The sequence below is a fragment of the Sus scrofa genome, chromosome 1, assembly GCF_054392235.1.
Source record: "Sus scrofa isolate SSC_HxYL_T2T_F1_AM1 chromosome 1, Sscrofa_HxYL_maternal_Yorkshire_Landrace_v2.0, whole genome shotgun sequence".
Classification (NCBI taxonomy): domain Eukaryota; kingdom Metazoa; phylum Chordata; class Mammalia; order Artiodactyla; family Suidae; genus Sus; species Sus scrofa.
Window position 1 is genome coordinate 137,472,095 of NC_139383.1, and position 16,913 is coordinate 137,489,007.

Below are 16,913 nucleotides of genomic sequence, written 5' to 3' on the forward strand. Positions count from 1 at the left end.
CCCCCCACGTACACACCAACCCACCAAGTCAGGGTTACTGACTTGGTTTCAGAATTCTAGATGGTTTTACTCTTTGTTTTTCCTTGAAATCCCTCTGAAGTTTGAAGAGGACATCATAGATATCTGCTTTGAGATTCTGAACAAGAGCCTGTACTTCTTAGAGAACCCTGCCAAAGACTGCTCCCAGCGCAACGACGTGGTGTATGTCTGCAGGGTGGTGACCGCAATGGTAAGGCCAGGAGCACCCCCAGCCCTGCCTAAGCTCCCCGTCCTCACTACCCCACCCCCACCCCTGGCACCGCGGAAACTCACCTGTCTGTCCCCTGCAGATCAATAGCAACGACGACAGCGGCGTCCTGCAGGGGAACTGGGGAGAGGACTACTCCCAAGGGGTCAGCCCGCTGGAGTGGAATGGCAGTGTGGCCATCCTGCGGCAGTGGGCAGCCCGGGGCGGGCAGCCCGTCAAGTATGGGCAGTGCTGGGTCTTCGCAGCTGTTATGTGCACGGGTGAGTGAGGGGGAGAACGGAATGCGGATTCACTGACTCTGAGTGATGACCCTTTGAGATCCAGGTGGGGTTACCTCCACTTCATGAGAGTTAACCGCGGCTTGTATGCAGCCTCACGGCTAAGGAGTGGTGAGCACTCGGCTCTTAACCAGCACGCTCTACAGTCTCAAGGAATCCTGCAATGATCAGGGAGAGGGGTTAAGCTGCTGCAGTCACTCCGCAGTGTCCTTGATGGAGCAGCTCCACAACTACTAAAATGGCCACTGGATAGAGGAGCTTATCCCAAAGCAGAGGCAAATCAGCCTCTTTCTGCCATCTGCTCAGGCTTTTCAGTGCAAAGTGAGCCTGGAGTCGGAGACAGATTGGGGGAAACTTGAGGTGCAAGCAGATGATCTGGGTTAGCTGGATCTCTCCTGTGGGCAGAGCAGGCCACTCCCAAACTTCTCAGAGAGATTCTTGAGCAGTTACAATTAGAGGTTTTTTTGTTTTTGTTTTTTGTTTTTTTGTGGGTTTTTTTTTTTTTTTGTAAATTAGGAATGGTTTTTATTTAAAACATTTTAAAGATGGGATAAATGATGGTTTCTATGCTCCCTCGAATATTCTTTTTCTTAAACAGTTATTTCCCCAATACAATTTTTTCTGCTGTACAGCATGGTGACCCAGTTACACATACCTGTACACATTCTATTTTCTCACATTATCATGTTCCATCATAAGTGACTAGACATAGTTCCCAGTGCTACACAGCAGAGTCTCATTGCTAACCCATTCCAAAGGCAATAGTTTGCATCTATTAACTCCAAGCTCCCAATCCACCCCACTCCCTTCTCTTTCCCCTTGGCAACCACAAATTTATTCTCCAAGTCCATGATTTTCTTTTCTGTGGAAAGGTTCATTTGTGCCTTATATTAGATTCCAGATATAAGTGATATCATATGGTATTTGTCTTTCTCTTTCTGACTTACTTCACTCAGGACGAGTCTCTACTTCCATCCATGTTGCTGCAAATGGCATTGTTTTATTCTTTTTATGGCTGAATAGTATTCCATTGTGTGTATATATACCACATCTTCCTAATCCAATCATCTGTGATGGACATTTGTGTTGTTTCCAAGTCTTGGCTATTATGAATAGTGCTGCAATGAACTTGTGGGTGCACAATTAGAGATTTACCACTTTGCTAACTATCCTTAAGGAGCATCAACGTTTTCTTCATTATCAGGTATTTACAAGTAAGGGCCAAGTTGTTGATCAGATTATCTGTGACAATAAGAGAAAGATGGAAAACACCGAGGTGCCTGCCTGTCTTTCCCCAAGAGGCAGGAGTACCTTGCACAGTGCGGCATGTTGTATTGTGATGCTCCAGAAATGTTTGCTGAACCGGTGGGTTGAGGAGTGGAGTGGGTTGAACCAGGTGGAGAATGAGGAGGCACAGGCTGGGAGGAGAGAGACAGGGGCCAAAGACAAAATTCTAGACTTTCCTGAGAGGGGCAACATAGCTTGGCAGTTCTGTACGGGTGCTGCAGACAGTGGAGAGGTTTAAATTTGAGTGTACTAGTTTAGTGACCTCATTTTGCTCATTTGTTTTCACGGGAACATGCTCTCAGCTCAGTGCCAGCATTTAGAACAGCCACATTTGCCTCGGGATGGTATGTCCCTAACCAGGCAGTTGTTAGGGAGGGGGGCTCAGGCCTTTAGACCCTGGAAAGAGAGGGAAAAGGTCTAGGTATGCATCTTTGCTTCACCTCTGAGCCTCTCTCCACTGCCAGGCCCGAGAGTTCTGGGGCCATTGAGCGAGGGGAGGGCTGCTCCTGCCACACTGCCTCAGGTTATTCAAAACACTGGGGTCTCTCATCTCTGATAAGGGTTTGTGAAGAGCCCAGGGGATGTGCTGGGAGTGGGCAGGTGATTGTGGACAGGTTGTGCTCTTTGGGGCTCTTGAATGAATCAAAAGCAAAAGATTGGTCAATCTTAATAATTCTCTTATGTTCTAAAGCATTGTTAACTATCCTTCCAGCAGCCTCAGTGGGCACCATCTGCTCCTAAGCAGAAGGGTGGGGGGATAAACCTCTCTCTAAACTCCTGACCTTGCTGGCAGAGGTGGGGGCCCCCGTGTTCCCAAGGTCACACAGGTTCTTGGCTTAATTTCATCTGGCCCTGGGCCCAGGTGTGTGGTGGTGGTGTAGTGTCTGCTTTGTGTGATTCCTGAGAAGCCACAAGAGGGTACTGTTGCCTTACCAAATATGGTCATTGCCTCACTGTACAGGCAGGTTCCTTTTGTAGCTGATGTCTTCCACATGATTCTATAAGTCTATCTTACATCTGTGCTCCAATTTCTTTATTACCTCCTCCAAACCCTTTTACTTGGGAAGAATTACAGATCCAAAATTTCAGAACTGAAAATCATCCAGTCCAACTCTTTGTTTTGTTACAGATAATAAGATTAAAGCCCAGAGAAGTTAAGCCACTCACCTAAAGTCACACAGCTTCTCTTCCAGCCACAGCATAGGCTTAACATTTTTAATTGTCTTTCATATTATCCACTGTTTAGGTTCTCTGTTTTTATTTTTATTATTTTATTTTATTGACAGATCCTGCTGCAGGTTTATTTGTACAAATATCACAGAAGGACACCAGCCCCATAGAGACAGCCCAGGGATCACACCAGTCCTGCCCTCACATTGGCAGATAAACGCCTCTATTGTGGAGCTTTTGTGGGGGGCCTGGGCACTTTGGGAGCTGGAGCCAGAGCTGGAGCTGCAGCCATACCTCCAGCTGTGGCCTTGGCCTTAGAGCCTTGGCCTGGGACTTGGGCCGGCAGAGCCTGAGGCCCTTGCGTTGCAGGCACAAGCACATTTGCCAAGCTTGGGGTGAACAATGTAGGCAAGTCGACTGAGCTTGCGGCTGCCACCCTTTGGGATGTTGGGCTTGACCTCCTTGGGTTTTACAAGAACCATGATAGCTTCAGCACATGCACTCATGGCCTTGGCATTGTTGGCCAGCATCTTCCTTAGGCCTTTCTTGTTGTGCTTCTTGGAAAAGTGCATGTTCCTTAGGAGCTTGGGGTCCACCCCCTTAAGAGAGTCATATCGTTGTGATCAGGGTTTCTTGATGCCATCTCTGTGCCATTCTGGGGACTGATTAAGCATGGTGTGGTTCTTCGACTTCACCATGTCTGTACTCGGGTCGGCCGATCCCGAAGCACCTGGGGCCGGAAGAGCGGTTCTCTGTTTATAATTTGGAAAGCTGCTGAGTGGGGGGGGAACCCTAAATGATAAATTGAATTGTTGTTAATTGTTGTTTTAAGTGATTTTCTCCCGAAGGAATGGAGACATGGATAGGCAGCCGGGTTCTGGGCCTGGGTTATGTGCTCTGAGGCTAAAGGAGTTACCAGTATGGATTTCCAAGAATCTTGGCCTTTTTCTCTCTTCCAGCTTGAAAGTTAGAAAGTGTGCATGTGAGATTCATGATTCCCCTCGACACGAACTCAGTAATTCCCCATGCTTTTCTTCTCTTTAGTAATGAGATGCTTAGGGGTTCCAACCCGTGTCGTTTCCAATTTCCGTTCTGCACACAACGCAGACGCAAACTTGACCATCGACACCTACTACGACCAAAATGCAGAGATGCTACCACCTCAGAAACGAGACAAGATATGGTAAGGGGCACTGTCTCTTATAGATCTCTACTCCATTTCAGATAGGGTAGGACAATTCTGACCCAATTCTCTCTGGTCTCGAGGAAATATTGCCCTGTACAATGTTGCTGATGCTCAGAGAATAAGTCCTCTGCCCAGGAAGCTGTCTGGCTAATTAGATCATCCCATCAAGCTCATTTCAGAGATAGAAGACAATGGCATAACGTCTTCTGAAGCTGGCAACCCAATGAATAGATAATGCATCCTCAGAATGCTGACCTCAAAATCTGTATTTATCTTACTCTTCCTTCTTTGAGCCTTTTGGGTTCTACATTTCTCTTTCTCTTTTAGGACAAAACCAGAATTAGCTGCCTCTACACACTTCCTTCAGCCTGTCTTGACTTCTCCTCCCCCCACCTCACTCCCTCTCTGCAGGTGTACATGTGTTTTGTGTGTGTGTGTGTGTGTGTACATATCCATGTGTGTCTCTGTGTGTCCCTATATATTTTTGGCTCTCTAATCGCCTCCCCCGGTTCTTTTCCTTTTCTCTACCCCATATCTGATTTCCTGTTTTTGCTTTTGCAGCCACTTTCCAGGTCTTACCTGGAGTTGCATAAGAACTAGCTGCTGTCCTTGGAGCCCTCTTCCTCTCTGAGCTCCTCAAGGGCTACAACTTCTCTGGTTCAATGAGCAGTAGTGTATCTGAGAAGGACATATCACTTATGTAGAATTTTGTCTGTGAAGATGTAACCTGACTCTAATCATGAGGAGACATCAGGCAAGTCCAAAATGAGGGCCACTCAGGAAGGATGGAAGGAAGGGAGAGAGAAAGAAAGAAGGAAAGAAGGAAGGAAGGAAAGAAAGAACCAGCTGTAATGGAAAACCAGCTATAATGGAAAAAAATAAAAATCATTAAAAAAAAAAAGAAAAGCTATATTCAAAATGTTAACAGGATGAAACAAAGCCTGAGGAACCCTTCCACAACAAAGGACACAAAGGGTACTGGACAACCAAATGCAATGTGTGATCCTGGACTGAGTGGACAAGAATGCCATAAAGGACATTATTAGTTCAACTTGCAAAACTGAGATATAGACAATATAGTAGGTAAAATTACAGTATCGACATTAAATGTGTGAGGTTGATAATTGTACAAGAGAAGGAAGATCCCTATTCTTGGCAATCTCCACATCCACGCTGAAAGAAAGCCATGAAAAAGCAAATGGGCAAAATGCTAACAATAGATGAACAGGTGTTCTTTATACTATTCTTGCAACTTTACTATAAGCTTGAAATTACTTCCAAATAAAATGTAACCAAATAGAAGAAACAATGACATAAAGCGTTCAGTATGGGTCTGATACCTGGCAAATCCTCTGAAAATGTGAGTCCTTTTTTCTATACTGCTTTCTGCAGGAATTTCCACGTCTGGAACGAGTGCTGGATGATCCGGAAAGATCTCCCTCCAGAATACAACGGGTGGCAGGTTCTGGACCCCACTCCCCAGCAAACCAGCAGTGGTGAGTGGGTTACACGGTAGAAGGGTCTGGGCTCTGTGGGGACCCGATCCAGGTGACTGACCCTGTGAGCAGGAGGCCAGAAAGGAGCAATGCTTTCCCCACTTCATCCCCTTTCCAAAGTCATAGAGGAGGCACTTTGTGTCAGGGTGCTGACTTTGCTATTGACATTTGGGTGACCTGAGAGTCACTGATCCTCTCAGTTGTTTGCTCACCTGTAAAGTAGGGAAGATGAAGATGATGACTACTGCTTCCCAGGGTAGCTGTGAGCATCAGATGAATTAATGGGGACTGGAGGACACCCCCCAGATGAGGGTCATTAATGCCACAGCCCCTCCCCCTCCCGCCTCCCTTCCTCCCATGGCTGCGTGTCAGCAGCCCAATTAGCGGTCCACAATGCCTGTTCCCTGCACAGGGCTGTTCCGCTGTGGCCCTGCCTCCGTGAAGGCCGTCAGGGAAGGGGAGGTCCACCTGCCCTTCGATACCGCATTCGTGTATGCCGAGGTGAATGCCGATGAAGTCGTGTGGCTGCTGGAGGATGGCCGGGCCCAGGAAATCTTGGCCCATAAAACCAGTTCCATCGGGAAGGAAATCAGCACCAAGATGGTAGGCTCGGACCAGCGCCAGAACATCACCAGCTCCTACAAGTACCCAGAAGGTGCCTGGGGCCCCAGGGACTTAGGGAGGGGGCTGCTGTAATCTCCTTTGTGCTGCTTCCCCAAGGGCATGAGGCTGGCTCTCACATTAAAACCACCACCTAACCACCTCCTCAGAAATGACAAAGAACAGCATCCCGTGCTTATACTCTGGAACTCACTTAATCTGTGCCTAACTCTGTGAGGCAAGGAGCTATCCTAGGGCCATACATGACAGAACTGAGCACCAAGGAGTGAAGGGACTGTGAGAGAGCAGGGATTCGCACCCAGGCCTGGACAGCACCAACCCCCTTGTTTTCAGCCACAATGCCCTATTGTCTCCTGAAGCAGCTCTTCTAGTGGCTGGGGCCTTAGGAGGGGGTCTGGGAGTTGCTGGGAGCCTTGTTTCCCCAAGAAAATCACTGGTCCTCTCCATCCCTCCCTCCACACGGACGTCTGTCCTGCTCTCCTTTCTGCCAGGATCCCCCGAGGAGCGCTCTGTGTTCATGAAGGCCTCCCAGAAAATGCTGGGCCCGAGGGGGACCTTGTCACCCTTCCTGGATCTGCTGGGGTCTGGGGGCTTTGAAAACCAGCCAGTGCAGCTGCAGCTCCACCTGACCAGGACGCCCCAGTGGGGCCAGGACCTGCTGCTGAAGCTGCACGCCCGGAGGGTGACAGACAGGGCCCATCCCCAGGGGCCCATCCAACTGGTGGTGCGCTTCTGTGCACAGACCCTGCTGCACAACGGTGGCACCCGGGAGCCCCTCTGGAGGCAGACATCACACTTGACACTGGACTTTGGGGAGGGTGAGTACAAGGCAGGCCTGGAAAGACAGATGCAAGGAGAGGAGCTTGTGGCCATGAACAAGGCACCCCTAATACATGTGCGTACACGTACACACACATACACATCAGGCAATGAAACTGCTGTTGGTGGGTGGTTGAATACTGGGTATATAATGCTGTCCCATTAGGTGAAACACAGCAGGGACCTCGGGGAATGAGGGGAACAGGGTAAGCGCTATCTTTCTCTCTCTCACACACACACACTCACACAAACTTAGATTCACATACATATTTTCTCTCAAACACAAACTATCTTCCCCTCTCTCGCACATACACATTTTCTCTCCCTCTTTCCGAGACCTATTCCTGGACTCAAGATGCCATCTGTCTGTGCTTAGTGATAGAGTGGCCGCTCCTGCTCCCCTACAACAATTATAGAAACAAGCTGACGGATGAAAAGATGATCCGCGTGTCTGGCATCGCCAAGGTGGAGGGGACAGGGAGGTCCATGCTGGTCCTAAAAGATATCTCTCTGGAGCCTCCTGACTTATCTATTGAGGTAAGGCATCTGGACAGAGATGGGGCCCAGGGGCTGAGGGTACAGCAGTGAACAAGACACGGTCCCTGCCTTGGACACCAAACAGATGATTAAAATACAGTACGGGAGTTCCTGCTGTAGCGCAGCTGGTAAAGGATCTGGCATTGCCTCTGTAGCAGCGCGAGTTTGATCCCTGGCCTGGCGCAGTGGGTTAAGAAACTTACTGTAGCGGCTCAGGTTCGATCCCTGGCCAGGAACTTCCATATGCCGCAGGTGCAGCCACAAAAGAAAAAGACTGCAGTGTGGTATGGTCTCTTGTGCTCTGTGCAAAGGGAAGCCTTCCCAGCGGAGGTGACATTTTACAGAAGATTGCACATGAAGAAATGAGGTGCAGATGAAGGCATTTTAAGTAAGGAAGTAACTCTGCAGAGGCAGAGAGACAAGAAAGGCAGATCCTAAAAGATGGAGTAGAGGTGAGAGCTTTGAGAGAGACCACAGGGCAGATTCCCAAGGTGACTGCTAATAAGACAGGGTGATAAGAATGAGGGAAACAAATGGAGGGTGAGCATTGCATTTCAAGCTCAAAGGCTTGAGTGGCTGGTGAGGCCACTGCATGAGGAACAAATAGAGGTGAAGGAAGGGTAAAGAGGGGGGCAGGGATGAGCCCCATCTCCTATAACCAGGGCTTCCCTTCCTCTGAAGCCTCATTTCCCCACTGCCCACTCCTACCTGAAAGACTTGCCCACTGCCTAGTCCCCACCTGACTTTGCACTTGGTAGATTTGTGGACAGCTGCCTCCATCCACCCCCACCAGGACGAGAACTGAGCAGTTCCACATTGTAAACCTTCTGGTTGCCTGACAGTTTTTACCTGGGCATGTGCAAGTGATGCCAGGCAGAGTCCATGGGGGCTGGGGTGGGGGGGGGCAAACAATGGTCAGAACGGCGAGTGTAGACACAAGCCTGAGGGCTGAAGTGAAGGCCCTGCCTGTTACTCAGAGCCCAGGTTAATACAGGATCCAATGCATACCCATCAGATGCCAAGTAGGCTATTAATTTTTTCCCATTGGTAAGGGACCCAGGAAGGGTATATGATGACACTGGATTCCAAAGTTATTTTGACCTGTTCTATGTTGGCACCCTCATTAGAGTACAAGGGACTTGTTTCTTTTCTTTGGATTCCAGAGAAATCAGGATGTGTTCTTCTTGCTCCTTGATTCTCTGGTTGGGCCAGAACATGTCTCCAATGTGATCTGGGTGGTCAGAGTCATTTCAGCTTAACTCTTATTTAACAAACATCCATCATTTGGCTGGCACTGTGCTAGGCCCTGGGGGTCTAGAAGTGAGTAGGATGGAATCCCTGCCTCCCACTCGCAGGCCAAGGCCATGCTGCCCTATGACACAGATCTCACATGTGGTACCCTGAACTCACCTGGGAAAACTCAGAGTGGGTCTTCCGGTATATATGAAGAAAGCAGCAGGGGGAAAGATTCTGGCTGAGGTCTGGGACACGTCAGTCACGTTCTGGCTCTGCCATTAACATATGCTGGGAACTTGGCTTCAGAATGCCATCACTGGTGGCACATGGATGGCACACATGACACCACTCTCTTATCCTTTGTCTGTGTCAGACACTACTAATCAATCACGACTCTCACTGACTCTGGATCATCCTCGGGACCCTTGTTTTTTATGTATATGCATCTTGCAGCAGCTTGATGTGGGATCTCAGTTCCCACATAGAACTGGAGCTGCAGTGGTGCATGTGTCACATCCTAACCACTAAACCTCCAGGGAACTGCCCCCCACCTTAGGACCCTTTTTCTGAGTGTGTGTGTGTGTGTCTTTTTTAGGGCTGCACCTGCAGAAAATGGAGGTTTCCAGGCTAGGGGTCCATTCAGAACTGTGGCCACTGGCCCATGCCATAGCCACAGCAATGCAGGATCCAAGCCACATCTGCAACCTACACCACAGCTCATGGCAACTCCGGCTCCTTAACCCACTGAGTGAAGAGGCCAGGGATCAAACCTGTGTCCTCATGGGTACTAGTCAGATTAGTTTCTGGGAGCCATAATGGGAGCTCTTAAGACCCTTTTTAATATAGCATTCCTAAAGCCACAACTAAAGGATTAGAGCTGGCACTTAAGTTGAAATCTAATTGCCATCCTGAGTTAAACAAGGAGGAGGGAAGTAGATTTCAACTTGGTTCCAATTCCCAAGTGGCAGTGGCTTTCTGAAGTGCTGTGAGCTTCTAAGACAGGTCAGGGTGTGTGTTAACCCTGAACACTCAGGGCTTACGTTCTCTCCCCTGCAGCATCTTAGCTCCAAGTAAGCAGTCCCTCCCTGGTGGCCAACAGAGGGATGGGGAAGTGAGGTTGCTGAACTGAGTACACAAGTGAGGGCAGTTGCCCATGATATCCCCGTCTTCTCTCCACACAGGTGTCTGAGAAAGCAGAGGTGGGCAAAGCATTGAAGGTCCATATCTCACTCACCAATACCCTCTCCGTGCCTCTGACCCACTGCACCATGGTGCTGGAAGGCAGTGGCCTCATCAATGGGCAGATATCAAAAGAGTAAGTGCCACTGCCATCTACCTGCCTCACGCTGATCTTTATAAGGGGAGCCTTGTGGGGTCATTAGATGGTCTCCAGTCTTCCGGATGGTGTCTCCTTGCCCCCACCTTCCCAACCCCCTCTGGGACGGTTAAGCTTGGGGGTGGGGGAGGGGCAGGGAGGTGCTTACCAACCAAGAGGGGAAACCAGATTAACCCACCCCAACAGTTACTCAAGGCTTGAACAGGCCCTTCTTGACTTTTAGCCTTGGGACTCTGGTGGCTGGACGCACGATCCAAATTCAAATGGACCTCTACCCCATCAAAGCTGGACCCCGCCAACTGCAAGTCCTCATCAGCAGCAAGGAGATCAAGGAGATCAAGGGCTATAAGGACATCCTCGTTGCTGCAGCCCGGGCTTCTTAAATCTCGCCGCCACCTCCTCTAGCACTCCTAGTCACCCAGCCCCTTGCCTGTCCCCTCCTGATGCCCTTCTAGCCACCCTACCCCTCCAGACCCACCTTGCTCACTTCTCCTCCTAAGGTTGTGATGTTTTTCACTCCTTCTCTGGCCTCTTCCCGCCACCTGCCTGAAGATGAAGGAAGCTCTGTACATCTTGGGACGAGACTATGAAAATAGCTTTATCACTAGTGTTTCTTCTTCTGTGCTGACAAGCTACTTATTGCTACTGGTGAGGTAGGAGGCAGATGGACCCCAAAACTCCTGTGAGGTCAGAAAGTGAAGGGGCACCAGGCCATAATCTGTCCTGATAATTGTGCCAGAACCCTTTGCTCTGTGTTCCTTCACAGCCGAAATATGCACATGCATATCAGGGAGGGCCCTGGGTATGGTTAGGTGTGAGAAATAAAACAAGATAACTGGCCAAAGGAAAACAAAGACCTGGAAAAACTGTCCTATCACCCCCGGGCACAGTCCTCCTTTGGGTGTGTATTACTGCTTTGCTTCTACCTTAGATACCAAGACTATTTCTCCCTGTGCTCTTCCACATGTTGTACTGTGTTTCTAACAATAAACTTTGTACTTGCTTTAATGGTTGCCTCATTAAAACACTTTTGCTTTCAACAGGGAGCAAGAATCAGGGTAATTCTACTTTTAGCCTCTAGCTAGTCTAATGGCTAGGATTCCTGGTTTTCACCCAGCTTGCCCAGGTTCAATTCCTGAACAGAGAATTAAGATCTCACTTCATGTCATCACTACTGCTGTCTCCTCTGGATCTGGCTGCCACCTATGTGGCTGGGCAACCCCTGCCTGTCCAGTCTTCTCTCCCCTCCTCTAAGGGCCCCAGCCACAGAATATGCACAAGGTGAGCCTCCTCTAAATCAGCTCTCTGGAATCCTGGATCCTGGATCTCTCCATTTAAACTCATAGTGAACTCCAGTCAGAGGCTGGAGGGAGGTCTGGGGAGGGTGACCTGGACAGTGGGAGGACAGTGACTATAATACTGCAGGGACCTACCAGAAACTGCTGCTTGCCTGGTATCCTGGGGACAGCGGGGCAGAGCCCACTCAGGGTGGCCCCAGCGTGAATGGGAAGCACTCTGTAGAGGGCTACCCCCAAAACAGGCCCTCACTTTCCCTGTACCCATCTCTGCTTCTTGCTTCCTCACCCTCTCACTCTCTCCCTCTTTTCTTCTCTTCCAGGTCAGCTGACTTCCCTCAGCCTCTTTTCCTTCTTATTGTGTGTTTTTGTTGTTTTAAGGACATGGAGCCATTTTTACGTTTGTGGGACCTCAAGACTTCTCCAAGAAATAAAACTCTAAAAGCCTTGGGCCGAGGTAAGAATTGCCAGACCCTTCTCATGTAATTGTTACAATGTTCCTAAGGACCTCCCCACCCCAGGGCCTTCCTTCCTGCCCCCTACCAGAAAAGGCATGTGGCCCACTCCTTACCCTACCCCTAAGGGGCAACATATGCTCCCCAACCAACCAGCAAGTGTATCAGAAGACCCCATTCTTCCCCAATCAATCAGCAGGTCAACAGGTGTATGGCAAGACCACTCCTTGCACTCCTTTATCTCTGGGCTATAAAAACAGACATGGTCATATGCCCAGAGTCGGCTCTCCCTGATTATCAGGAAGTCATCCCATTGTGTTAACAGTGTCTCTTGCCTCAATAAACTTGTCTTTTCTACACCTTGGTTTAAATCTGGAAAATTCTTTTTCCACCCGCATACAGAGATCACAAGAGTATTTTCTTCCTGGGGTTCTCTAGATCGTTTGTGCTCATCCTAGATAATTTGGAAAGAATAGAAAAGTGAGAAGAAACAAAAGAAAAAAAAATCACTGACACTTTCCCTTTCCCAGGAAAAAAATCTCTGCTAATATTTGTCATAGAGCTTTCTGGCCTTTCTCCACCCCCCCGCCTTTATTGTGTTTTTGAAAGTTGTCATTACATGGCTATCAGGGAAACAATAAGAAATAACAAGTATTGTCGAGGTTGTGGAGAATAGGGAACCCATGTGCACTGTTCTGTTGGGCGCACTGTTGGTGGGTAAATTGGTGCAGCCACTATGGAAAACAATTTGGAGCTTCCTCAAAAATTAAAAATAGAACTACTGTATGATCCAGCAATCTCACTTTTGGGTATATAACTGAAGGAAATAAAATTACTATCTTGAAGAGTTATTTGCACCCCCATGTTCAATGCAGCATTAGTTACAATAGCCAAGATCTAGAAACAATCTAAGAATCTGTCAACAGATGAATGGATCTGTGCTATGTATACAATGGAATATTAAGCCCCCATGAGAAAGAAGGAATCCCTTCCATTTGCTACAACATGAGTGGACCTTGAGGGCACTATGCTAAGTGAGAGATAAGTCAGAGAAAGACAAATGCTGTATGATATTGTTAAAGCAAGCAGACATCTAGATATGAGCAGAGAAAGAGGAACACAGAACAGATGGCAGGAAACCACACATCTTGTGAACAGCGGGGGCCCATGGGCAGCAAAAAAAATGCAGGAACCTCTAGACTGATAGGAAACCACACATTTTGGGGAGATAAGTGTCCTGGAGGCAGGCAAAGAAAGGTGGAGAAAAGTAGGACTCTTCAGCAGTCCAATGTAGAATGAAATCTTTTGCTTATTATCCCTCATTACAATAAAATAAGCCTTGCAGATTAGAAGTACCCATCATGCACTAACCCCATGACACTTCCAATCAAGGCTAAAAAAGGTAAAAAAAAATCCCTCCTCCCCTTGGGAAGGTGGAGCTTGGATGAAAATTTGGAAATATGACCCTGAAAACCATTTCTTCCCCAATAAATATTCTGCCCCTTTGTATGCTCCCCATAACTGGCACCAAAGAAATGCAGGGCACATTTTCACCCGTCTGCTGCTCTCCCTAGAGAGCGTATTCTTGCTGAAATAAATCCTCACTTTACTTCCTTGATCTCCATCTCATTTCTGCATTCTTTCTGCAATGAGACAAGAACCTTACTTACTTTCACTGGGAACAGTATCACTTATATATGGAATCTTAAAAAGCTGAACTTACAGAAAAGAGTGTAGAATTGTGGCTGCCAGGGCTGGAGGCAGGGGAATTGGGGAGATGTTGGTCAAAGACATAAACTTCCAATTAGAAGTAGATTCTGGAGACCTCATATACAGCCTGGTGATCATAGTTAACAATACTGTATTACATACTTCAAAGCTACCATGAGACCAGATCTTAAAAGTTTTCACCATACCAAAGAAATAATAATCTTGGGACATGAAAGAAGTGTTAGCTGACCCTGTGGTGGTGATCACATCACAGGGTATAAACATATCAGATCAACACACTATACACCTTAATCTTATTTGATATTATATGTCAATTATATCTTTTTTCTTCTTTTTATAATGATTTTAATTTTTTCCATTAAAGCTGATTTTCAATTATTTCTCAATAAGAAAATTAAAAAGTTATCATTACAAATGGACCCATCTCCATCACAGGAAATTTAGAAAATCCAGAAATGCAGGAAGGGACCGACCTGCGTGGGTCTCAGGGTGTGACCTTTGTCCACTGCCCCTCCCCTCTCTGAGGCTCTGCAGGTTCCTATCACCACCTGCTTCCCCTTCCCCTCTTCTTCCTCTTCTTGGTTTTTTTAAATTTATTTTGCTTTCGCAGGCTGCTTTGTGCAGGAAGGGCAGGTGCTTGCAAACCCTCATTCCACCCTGTGTGCCAGCTGTGCCCGTCCCCATTAAGTGCCATTTGGCATTTCTGTGGAGTTCCATCACTGCTTGTCACTGCTGTGTTCCAGGTGGCTCCCCGCCCTCCTGCAAGAGACGTGAAACCTTGCTCCATCTGCTGAGTGCCAGTTCTCCCTTGTTTAGTCATTGTCCCTCCTGTCTGGGAGGTCTGGTGGCACAAAGCTCCCTGGCTGTGACACTTGTGTCACTGGAAGGGGAACAGTGCGCAGGGTTCCTACTGGTCCTCCCGGGGGGCCTCAGAGGCGGGTGGGGGGGTTAGCCCTCTCTGCCTTCCCAGTTGACCCTTCAAATAATTTCCTCTCTCCCCACCTAAAAATTGGCTTTTAAAAAAAGTACTGTGTAGTGTGTTCTTTTTTTTCAGGTGGGAAGCCTGTCTGGCTTTATTGTCCCACCTCATCTGGACAAGTTTGACAACCTCAAATCTCCCTTCCCACTCCGACATCCCCCCAGGGTGCTGGGGTTCCGTGGTCACTGCTGCAGAGCCAGCCCTAAGACTAGGTCCTGAGTGACCCTGCCTCTCTGTCCTCATCCTAATAACTCTGTGGGGCCAGTCTGGCCAGGTACTGATGCCCACAGATAAACAAGCAAATGAAATGTTCTGGCTGTGGAAAAAGAGGAACAACCAGGTCAGCACTCACATTTCCTGACTGTTCATCTCCCGACTGTTCATCTCCCATCCCCCGTGATGTTCAGTGAGACTGTCATCCTCAAAACTACCTTGGCTGGTAGTTTTCAGCTCCCTGATGATATAAAGCGAAATGCTTCAGGATGAAGTCCTGGCTCCTTCACCATATGACCTGGCTCCCTCAGGGGCAAAATGCTACCAACAATAACAGCAGTGCCAGCCCCATATGCCCTCAGAGAGTTGCTGTGAGGATCAAATGAGAAAGTGCTTTGTGGGGAATTCCCTTATGGCTCAGCAGGTTAATGATCTGGCAATGTCACTGCAGTGGCTTGGGTTGCTGCTGTAGCAAGGGTTCAAGCCCTGGCCCAGGAACTTCCACATGTGGCAGATATGGTCACCAAAAAAAAAAAAAAAAAAAAAGAAGAAGAAGAAATAAACAAAAAGCTTTGTAAATTGTGAAGGACAATGTTAAAGACATTAAATAATGGTGTGAAGATTGAGTGCACATGAAAAGCTAAATTAAACAGTTATTTCAAAGCTATTGCTTGTTAGTTCTACCAGTAGTTTTACTATTAGCCACTATCATTATTATGCCCTGGGAATATGATAATAAGACACAGGCTTGCCCTCAAGAGGGACCGGGGGAAAGATAGGTTAAGTATTTATAATGTTGAGTGTGATATATTAATAGGGAATGAGAATGAGGGGGTGGGGGGCGCCCCTAAGCCTGGTGTGGCAGAGAGAATGTCAGGAAAACTTCCTAGGAGGTGAGGCTTTGAACCTGGATGCAGAAAGTAGACAAGTGAGGAGAGATTTCAGAAACAGAAGGAGCAACGCAAGTGTGGGAGAACAGAGACCCTGGAGCGCAGGTCTCCACCCAGGAACGGAAGGGGTTTGTTCTCCCTGGACTACAGGTGAGAAGGGAAAGATCATGAAGGGCTTTGAAGGTGATGTTGAGAAGTTTGGAATGTTCCTCCTGTTGGATCTTAAGCAGAGAACAGCCTGGTTACATTCCCACCTCATAAAACTTACCTTGGTGACTCATTTAGAAAAAGAATGAGTGGGAGACTGGCTAAGAGTTGCCGTCCAGGTAAGTGAAGGCAGGGCCAAGGGTACAGGGAGCAGGCCAGTTTTAGGAGATAATCACAGCTGGACTAGACGGGGCTCAGCCACTGCTGGGCTAAGAGAGGGCAAGAAGGTGAAGGATGAGGGCATCCCAGTTTCCCCCCAAGTGACGGGGTGGGCACCATCCTCCATGGCCAAGACCAGAGACACAGGAAGCAGGGGAGAGGGGAGGAATGCCATTTGGATGGAAGGCGGGTGCAGGAGTGTCAGATAGTGAACTGTACATGTGAGAGATACACACCCTGAGAGCTGACTAGGGACAGAGACTGCCAAATACAGGAGGGAGGGCGGATGCTGGTGAGTGAGGTTCCTGGGGAGAGACGTTTAGGGACCCAGGAAGAAGGGGGAGCAGGAGGAAAAGGTAGGGTTGGTGCGGGTGTAGGGGCTTCGAGGGTCACACGCACCCCATCCCACCGCGTTTTTTACTTTTTTTCTTTCTTTTTAGGGTCACGCCAGTGGCATATGGAAGTTCCCAGGCTAGGGGCTGAATCAGAGCTGCAGCTTCTGGCCACAGCCACAGCCACAGCAGATCCAAGCTTCAACTACATCCAAGCTAACATCTTTCTTAAATATGCTACTTTTTAGAGCAGAAAATCAGCTTTCTTAAAAAATCAAATCAGAAAATTTAACTGACAAGTTACTTTACATTGACTATGATTGCTGGTAAAGTTTGGTTTATTTCTGCATCTGTATCCATTTATATTTTTTATGCTTCCCCCTTCCGTGCCTTCTATTGAATTAGTAAGCTTATTATTGTTATTATCATTAGGGCTACA

General features: G+C 48.0%; 1 protein-coding gene and 1 pseudogene across 3 annotated transcripts in view; one reads left to right on the forward strand and one right to left on the reverse strand.

Moving 5' to 3' along the window:
• Nucleotides 1-11,221, forward strand: part of TGM7 (transglutaminase 7) — a 31,128-nt gene extending 19,907 nt beyond the window's left edge. For 2 of the 3 annotated variants that reach the window (XM_084972506.1, XM_084972510.1), the window contains 8 exons: nt 101-229; nt 330-507; nt 4,027-4,165; nt 5,561-5,664; nt 6,077-6,319; nt 7,481-7,641; nt 10,059-10,192; nt 10,437-11,221. In XM_084972506.1, coding sequence (XP_084828632.1) covers nt 101-229; nt 330-507; nt 4,027-4,165; nt 5,561-5,664; nt 6,077-6,319; nt 7,481-7,641; nt 10,059-10,192; nt 10,437-10,596 — 1,248 coding nt within the window. In that variant the 3' untranslated portion in view covers nt 10,597-11,221. Of the gene's footprint in view, nt 1-100; nt 230-329; nt 508-4,026; nt 4,166-5,560; nt 5,665-6,076; nt 6,320-6,776; nt 7,104-7,480; nt 7,642-10,058; nt 10,193-10,436 lie in introns of all 3 variants that reach the window. The other variant, XM_013993107.3, reaches the window with a different exon arrangement.
• LOC102157827 (large ribosomal subunit protein eL29 pseudogene) lies at nt 3,206-3,728 on the reverse strand (annotated as a pseudogene).
• Nucleotides 11,222-16,913: the final 5,692 nt, after the last annotated feature.